Below are 9,050 nucleotides of genomic sequence, written 5' to 3' on the forward strand. Positions count from 1 at the left end.
CAAGAATAGATTAGAGATTCTAATGGCAGTGGTTGTTATGGGGTGAGGGGAAGGCATCAGCGACAGAGGCGGATATGGGTCAAAGATTGCCGCGCGCCGCCCTGCGGTGGTCTCCGGCGAGTGGTGAAGGAGGGTGGAGGAGGACCTGCCTGCTGATACTGGCCCTGATCTGCTGCTCCCCGGTGCTCATCCCCCTGGCCTGCGTCTCCTTCCCCCTGCTCTGCATCGTCGGGCTCTGTCTCCAGGCCAGGAGGCGGCGGCCGCGGAACTCACCGGGTTGGGAAAGCGGCGGCGCCTCAGTGATCCTGGGGCTGTGCCAGGAACAGGAGGCGCCGGCGATGGAGCCGCGACTGCTGCGCCGCTACTTGGAGGACCAGCTGCGGCTCGTCGGAGGAGAACTGCTGGTCTTGGACTGCGACAGCGGCGGGGGACATTAAGCGTGTGTAGGAAAAAAAGATCGCTTTTTTCGCTTACTCCTGGAGCTGAATTGGGCTTTAATTAGTGTTTGTCGGAGACTTGAAGTGTGTAAACCGATTCAATCTTCGTTTGTTTGTTTTGGATCGATGGCAAAAAAAAAACAGAAATGTAGAAAGCAGAGAGAAATGGATGAATTCGTTCCTGAAATCATCCTTTCTTCCACTACGTTTGATCTGATTTGTTCGGCACAGTGCGAGCAAATCCAATTCTAGTAATTCTATGTACGAGTGTTCTTGATGAGAAGGCATTATTGTCTTTACACTTCGTTTACATGGAGCTACAGTCAGGAGTAATCATACTGAGATCACCTTCCAGAGAACCAAAAGCCATCTTGTGAATACCAGAAAGATCTTCCTCATGTTGAGCCACAAAGCTTCGCTCCCTCTCTCAGATTCCTCCATCTTTATCAGCCAACCTTCAGCTGCACATGAGCTGGAAATCATGATGCTATGTGCTTTCCAGGAACGTGTTGCTAGTTCTCTTCACAGCTGCCAAAGAATCTACTTGGTATTTGGTTGCATGTAGGGAGGAAGGTGGGTACATGAAACATGTCAAAAGATTTCCTCAGTATATTCTGCCGTGTATGCTTGTAGATTTGGACTGCACTTGGTATTTGGAGTACAACCACACAAGGTGCTCGTTCTGCTTGGTTCCAACAAAATGCACAGTGTTCATGCATACTCCTTTTGTCAGCTCCAGAAAACCACTGCCTCATGTGAGATTCATGCATCTCTTTGTCATCTTCCCTCCTTGACTCACACCATTTGCAGAGCAATCAGTGGAATCTGTAACCTACCGTAAGCAACTGAGTTTGATGCCTCTTAATGAACATGGTTCTTATCAGAGCTCTGCCTCTTCTCTTGTATGTGTGCAGTGTTCTTTGATCCTTCTCTTAGTATACAATTATTCGGAGTCTTGTACAAGATAATAATTCTTAATTAAATCAGGAGAGTTTAGATTATCTCACTTGATCTAATCAGATCATATACATATTTTCTTATCTTCTATCAATATATCAATTTGATTTCTGTAAATGTTTTCTCCTATAATATGCAATAAACTTAAAATATTAGAAATCAAATATGTTAACCAAACTAGATAAAATCAAGCACAGTTTAGATCTCTCCCATTTATTGGATTGACTTTTAGGACACATTGGTCCCTTAAGACAAGCTGTATTACTGTGAAAACATTGCAGCAGCAGGAATCTGCAATATGCTATATTTAAGAGCAAGCCGTTCGATATGATGCTGTTTTCCTACTGAATCAATGGATGCTGCAGGAGAAGAGTAAGAAAATAGGGTGTTGTTATATTTGAGCAATTTATTTTCTTTATTATTTTGGATCAACTTATAATGATTTGATCCTAATAATAATAATAATAATAATAATAATATGTTGTGAATGGTTGACGACTGTCAATAGCAATCAGCCTCATCCAAATAGGCCACCTGCTGTCCTGCCAGAACACTTTAACCTCCAAATGTATCACAATAAGACAAATTGAATCTGCAAAGGCCATGAGAAAATAATAAAAGGTTATCTTCTTTTTTTTATTTCTATTTTTATAAAAAAATTGTTAATTTAGAAATCCTTTAAAAAAAAATATATGATTTCCAATATTAATAATATGAATATTATTATTTAAAAGTTGTTAATTCATAAATAATGAAGGAAAGGGAAAAAGAGAATCAATCAACCCATTAAAACTGATGATCCATGAGAAGGGAAACGGAACCCCCTATAAAGGTCGTGCAGAAAAGATAACCATGTTCTTGCCACCAATCGGAGAAGGGATGATGACCTCTTCTCTATTCTTGACTTGACTCCCTCCCTGCGTCCCTTCCCCTCTCCTTCCCCAAGACCCCAATCGCGGACCTCCGCCTTCATCCCTTTATACACGTCCCGGAGGTTTCAAGAATCTCTCCTTCAGCTCCCATTCTGCAAATTTCCGTGAAGAGCCCCGAACGCCATCCGTTTCTTCCTTCCTCCGAAGACCCTTCGCATCGATTTCCTCAGGAATGCCTCACGTTTTCAAGAATTCATCAGGAAGAATAAGAAAGACGGAATCTTTCTGACGCCGGCCTACCTAAAATTCCCAATTTGTGTTCTGTTTCGCTTTCGGAGTCCAAGATTCAATCTTTCCATCCATGAGTCAGCCCTCTTCCAACCCTCCTCCCCATCGTCCCTCCAGGCCCTCTGCGGTCCTCCCGTACAAGACCCCGAACCTGCGGGAGCATTACCGCATCGGGAAGAAGCTTGGGCAGGGCCAGTTCGGCACGACGTACCTCTGCGTCGACAAGAACGATGGCAAGGAGTACGCATGCAAGTCCATCCCCAAGCGCAAGCTTCTCTGCCGCGATGACTACGAGGACGTATGGCGCGAGATCCAGATCATGCACCACCTGTCGGAGCACCCCAACGTCGTTAGGATCAAGGGAACCTACGAGGACACGCTCTTTGTGCACCTGGTGATGGAGCTCTGCGCGGGCGGGGAGCTCTTCGACAGGATCATCCAGAAGGGGCACTACAGCGAGAGGAAGGCGGCGCAGTTGATCAAGACCATCGTGGGGGTCGTGGAAGCGTGCCATTCTCTCGGGGTGATGCATCGGGACCTCAAGCCGGAGAATTTCTTGTTCGCCAGCGCCGATGAGGATGCGGCACTCAAAGCCACGGATTTTGGGCTCTCTGTGTTCTATAAGCCAGGTTTCGTCTCGTTCTCATCGAAGACCTATTCCTATCATCTCTAATCTTTTGCCAATCTTGTTTATGATGGACATTTGTTCTGTCTTTTTTCTTAACTTTGTGGAACTCTTTTGGTCATATTATCATATCATTCATCTGGTTGTCTTAGTCTGCTTCTTGTGCATTAGGCTCATCTACATTTGTTCGTTAATTCCTGAAGAGCATTTGCTGTGCTACGCCATAAATGATAACTGATGAATTGAAATGTTTAGGTGATTGTATGTTTGTGTCTGCTTTGATATTAAGCCTTTGGTACATTTTTAATTGCAGCATTCGAATGGTCATCATCCTGATGATTAATTTGCATCATATACTTCAATTTTGTTTTCCCGCTTTCTTGGTCAGTAGTTCAAGAATTATCATTAGCAAAATTCATGTACTTTGAGATTTCTTTTTTTAATCTTCTTATTCATCACATCCCCTGCATCATTCATGGGGAGAGAATAATCTTTGATAGTATGATATGGGTCAGTTAATTATACATCATGAAACTGAAAAGAGAACCAAAAAAAAAAAGGAAAAGATTACATATCTTGAGCCTCTATGGTTGGAGCAGCCACTCTATGATATAAAAAATGAATCACTGAAAGCTCTATATGCTTGTTAGATGAGAAAGTTTGAAGATCTTTTAAGCTTAAGCTTGGATACAATGAATAAATAATCTTCTGCCGGACGAGATAGCTTGAGAGAGGTGAAGAGGATTGACAAGCAGGGAAAGATGATATTTTTTGGACATGGAAGGTAGTTTGTCTAATGTATCTTTTCCTTCTTTTCTTTTTTTTTTTAATGTGTGTGTGTGTGGCAAATATAGGAGAAATTATTGAATGGTATGATAAATAACTTTTTGCACTTTTATGAGGTATAGAATTGCAGCACAGATTCATATGTCCATTGTACTGATATCATGATTTTAGCTTCCTGATCATTTCAGCTGCCTGTGTAGTTCATTAGAGGTCTGTTATTACTTGATTTTGATGGTTTCTGTTACAAGTAGGTTAGAGGAATAAATCCCATAAGATAGGCATTGTTTTGTTTGCAGGAAAACTTGAGTAAGAACTTTCCTTACATGTCTAGAAAGGAATATTTCCATTTATTTTAGAAGAATTTTTGTTTTTAAAAAAAAGCTTAAGAAAATCTAATACAAAGTTATTTGGTTGTTTCATTCGCTAAGGATTTTGAGTCGATTGCTTTTTTTTGTGTCCAATTATTCCATAAGAAAAGAAATGCTAAGAACAGAGCAAGTGGAGTTTTTTTCAAAGTCTTGCCATTTGCATGGACTGACATTAATGTTTCCTTACCTTCACTAGATGTTTAAGGAGATTTTGGAAGACTTCCTATTTTCCATGAATGCCTGAAGGAGCTCACTTTTATCCCTGACCCTTTACAGTTTAAATAAACTATCTTGTTTTGTTAATACTCAAAAGATGTCCTTATCTAATTAAGCATAAATTATTTAGCTTTTCTCATGCAAGTTTGTGCTAAGAAAGTTGATGTCTCACACTTTTCATATAAACCTAAATAGCATAGAGTCAAATGAGTGGTACGCCTTAAGCTGGTTTCTTTTGAACTATATAGGTGATACATTTTCTGACGTGGTTGGAAGTCCATATTATGTTGCACCTGAGGTATTGCGTAAATTATACGGACCAGAAGCAGATGTGTGGAGTGCCGGAGTCATTTTATATATTTTGTTAAGTGGAGTGCCTCCTTTCTGGGCAGGTAATTCATTATTGATCTGTAATTTCGGCTTTTACAAGCTAATACTGGATCATTTAGTCTAATTTTATTTTCCCAAAAGTTTGTTGCAATTTTTTTATCAGTATTTTTTTCTTGTCGCTCTCAGAATCTGAAGCAGGGATCTTCAGACACATTCTACAAGGTCGTCTAGATTTTGAGTCTGAACCATGGCCTGGCATTTCTGATAGTGCTAAGGATCTTATACGTAATATGCTTAATAGAGATCCGAAGAAGAGATTTACAGCACATCAAGTTCTTTGTAAGTATTTTGAGCAAATAATTTGCTTTAGGAGTCAAATTCTCCAAATGCAAATCAGATTCTTAGTTAATATGAAGTTTCTTCTGCCAGGTCACCCATGGATCACTGATGACAATGTTGCGCCTGATAGACCCTTGGATTCTGCAGTGCTATCACGTCTTAAGCAGTTCTCTGCCATGAACAAGCTCAAGAAGATGGCTTTACGGGTAATTTTCATTTGTGATATTCTGTAGCTGATAAGAGGTATTTGTCATGGTATTTGATCGTACTTCAATAAAGTTCCCTGTTCTCAAATCTCTATCATACTAGTTATCTAGATGATAAATCCTTAATTTTGTTTGATGCCATAGCTTTTCAAGTCTTTTATGTGTTAACTTCCTGAGCTATGAAGGTTTTGTTGGACTTGTCACAATCTATATATTATGTTACTTGGAATGGGAAACATTCTAGGTAGTGTTATTGGTGTGAGGGTAGCTTTAATTGGTTAGTTATTTCGAGTTGATGTACCCATTGAATAATTCACCTAGGACACTTGCTACAAGTAATCAACCATGTATTCAGTTAGGTCATCAAATGATGGCAGTAGAAGACTTTAAAGCTATTAATTTATTATTTTTTCTTAACTATTTAATGATTATGTTGTTTTCTGTTTTTCTTGTCGGATTCTATAGTCGGAACAACTATGGATTCTTTAGTTTATTTATATCAATTAAATTGAATGACATTTATGATTTGAATTTTCAAATTTGGCATCTTGGATCATACACCACAGTGACATGCTGAAGTATCATGTACGGGATGAAGAATCCAAATCATGGTTCCACAGGGGTCAGAGGGTTCCTAGTAAACATGCATAAGAAATCCTTTCCTAGAATTTTCAATTTGTAATGGATTTTGGAGATATCATGTTGTCCTCTTAGAATCTTCAAGTTGCCTAATAAGCAAAACTGCTAGTGCTTTGAGAATGGTGATCTGAGGTTTGTCCTTTACAAAGTTGATGACTTGGCAGCAATGTGGAAAAGTTATGGTTGAGGTGTGCTGTCTGCAAACCAAAATAGAATGTATCGTTACTAAAAATCTGAGTGGCAAACTTATGTCAATCCCTTGCATGTAGTTTATTGGTTTTATAACATATATAAATTACAAACCATGTCTACATACCTGTAGATAGACTTTTATGTTTGATTCACTGCAAGACAAAATCTTTTCTTTTTAGACTAGCTATCCTTGTGGGAACCAGCACAATAGAAGATGCAGGAATGCAATTTGCAATCTTCATTGCCCTCTCTAACTATTTACTTATCTCATGTCTTTTGAGAAGCTTGCAATATGAACACCATGCACTGGCGGAAGCTTGTTTAGGTCTTTACTTCTTTCTCTTTTATTTGTTACTTTCTTTCTTATCCAAGATAAGACTAAGTCTGAGGTGCTGGAGAAGGATATGTATTGCTAATATTGCTGCTGTAAAAAAGAGCATGCTATATGTTTCATACTGTCTCTGACTTTTCAAAGCAAAAAAATATGCTAATAAGCTTTCAGAACATAGTGGTTTACTTGTATGCCATATACTGCATACTACCTTCTCAGATGTTTAGATTACAGAATTATGTCGATAACTGGCTTGAAATTAACTAATTTGGCATTACAGTTTCAATCTTAGGAAATCAAAATGTCTCATCTCATCCTGTTTGGAATTTTTAATGCTACAAACTCACATCTTTATATTTTCTGGACTGCATACATTTAATTGCTTCATCTCCAGTATCAATTGTGGGAAATTTAAATTTCTTTTTTGCCCTGTTAGGTATTGTCAGCTACAAGCTTGGTACTTTCTTCTCTTTCCATATATGTTTCTGGAATAAATGCATTTATTTACCTCACTTTGACCAAATTGTTGTTGGTGGATATCATATGACTGGAATGTATTTATTATTACAGAAGAAAATTTTCTGCTGTTTTGGATGCAATACTAGAAACCCTGCAAATATAAAGGAGATCAGTGAGAATCCAGCAGACACATGCACCAAGTGTAGTTGGACTGCATAATGCCCTTCATCTTTATATTGTTCTATTGTTTATCATACTCTACCTGTCACATACGTCATAACATATACAATTTTGCGGAGAAAGATGCATTTCTGCTTAGATCTTGCTTTGTGAAGTATCATTTCCAAATCGTCAAAAATAATTCTTTAAGAGCATAATGAATCTGTTCTCAAATGGTTGAAAATATGTTTCTTGGAAAATGTATGTTTCTCAATGGCATGCATTTTCTTTCTTCTACAGGTTATTGCTGAAAGCCTGTCTGAGGAAGAGATTGGTGGTCTGAAAGAGTTGTTCAAGATGATTGATACAGACAACAGTGGAACCATAACATTTGATGAACTGAAAGAAGGATTGAGAAGGGTGGGGTCTGAACTGATGGAATCTGAGATTCATGCACTAATGGATGCAGTACGCAATTTTGACTATATTAGTGCCCTCGGCTTGAACCTTTTGCATTGTTAAATGCTTAAATTCATCTCTTCTAGTTAATTACATTAAATTAAATTTTGATACTTGAAACTCTGATTTGGATTGTTTGAACTGGCTGCAGGCTGATATTGACAGAAGTGGCACAATCGACTATGGTGAATTTCTTGCCGCAACAGTACACATGAATAAGTTGGAGAGGGAAGAGAACTTGATGTCCGCATTCTCATTTTTCGATAAAGATGGAAGCGGTTACATAACTATTGATGAACTTTCACAAGCTTGCAGAGAATTTGGTCTTGATGAAGTTCACCTTGATGAGATGATCAAAGAAGCCGATCAAGACAATGTGGGTCTTCTTTCTTCTTATTTCTGAAGTTCTTTTTCCTCCCTCATAAATCTTCGGTCCAATAATTCAGTTTCCTCTTATTATTTTAGTAACTTCTATCTTGATTTTTCATAACCACAATTGAATTTTCTTTGTACTGGTATACACGGATGACCTCGAGGTTTTTTTATATTTGCAGGATGGGCAAATAGATTACAATGAATTCACGGCCATGATGAGAAAAGGCAATGTAGGCGTTGGAAGAAGGGCCACGAGAACCGGCATAAACTTTAACTTGGGTGATGCCTTCAACGTAGAACACTAACTCATGCTCTCCGGAACAAAAAAAATGGACAACATGGTGGTGATCATGGAAGTAACTGAGATGAATCCTGAACGATCATGTTGATCACTTGATGAAGAACTTATAGACTTATTTCGAGAGATCTTTCAAGGATGATTTGTTTAACACTTTGTTGGTGATGCCTTGAGTAATTAATCTTGTAGCAAGTGATGTTATCTGCACTTATTGGATCTTGTTTTTTTCCCCGCAAATAAGAGTAGGTTCCACTACATATCCTTTATCCCCCACACAATTTCTTTTATAGATGCTGTCTTATGGTAGCTTCTAAAATCTCAAAAATCTTTTATTAAAAAAATATATATGTTACCTTTTTTAATTAGCGACTTAATGCATCATCTATTAACTCATCTAAAAAAAAGAGTTTAAATTATATTAAGTTATCTAATATTTCTACCATTTATTCTTGGTTGAATTTGAGAATTTTAATTTTAAAAATTTTAATGTATATTGGTCATTTCGATTCTTATAATCTTAAAAATTATATTAAGATAGTTATATTTATATAAAAAAAATTATATCTCTATAGAAGATTAAAAAAATAATTTTATAATATTAAAAGTAAAAAGAAAGAAGAAAGTTTTGTAAAAGCATTAAATGTTTTATTTTTTATAAATATAAAAAAATGTATATATATATATATATATATATATATAAATCGAAATATTAAA

General features: G+C 37.6%; 1 protein-coding gene across 1 annotated transcript; it reads left to right on the top strand.

The window, feature by feature from the left end:
• The first annotated feature begins 2,242 nt into the window (after window positions 1-2,242).
• LOC135605564 (calcium-dependent protein kinase 24-like) lies at window positions 2,243-8,593 on the top strand. Its single transcript, XM_065095797.1, has 7 exons — window positions 2,243-3,183; window positions 4,798-4,941; window positions 5,066-5,218; window positions 5,309-5,424; window positions 7,505-7,672; window positions 7,815-8,039; window positions 8,218-8,593. The coding sequence occupies exons 1-7, from the start codon at window positions 2,628-2,630 to the stop codon at window positions 8,341-8,343; spliced, it is 1,488 nt and encodes a 495-aa protein (XP_064951869.1). The 5' UTR covers window positions 2,243-2,627; the 3' UTR covers window positions 8,344-8,593.
• The last annotated feature ends 457 nt before the right edge of the window (window positions 8,594-9,050 follow it).

This window comes from Musa acuminata, chromosome BXJ2-2 (assembly GCF_036884655.1).
Source record: "Musa acuminata AAA Group cultivar baxijiao chromosome BXJ2-2, Cavendish_Baxijiao_AAA, whole genome shotgun sequence".
NCBI lineage: Eukaryota > Viridiplantae > Streptophyta > Magnoliopsida > Zingiberales > Musaceae > Musa > Musa acuminata.

Coding starts and splice junctions, on each gene's coding strand:
- LOC135605564 (XM_065095797.1), top strand. CDS start 2,628: ATGAGTCAGCCCTCTTCCAACCCTCCTCCCCATCGTCCCTCCAGGCCC. Junction 3,184..4,797: donor CTCTGTGTTCTATAAGCCAG/GTTTCGTCTCGT, acceptor TGAACTATATAG/GTGATACATTTTCTGACGTG. Junction 4,942..5,065: donor AGTGCCTCCTTTCTGGGCAG/GTAATTCATTAT, acceptor TGTCGCTCTCAG/AATCTGAAGCAGGGATCTTC.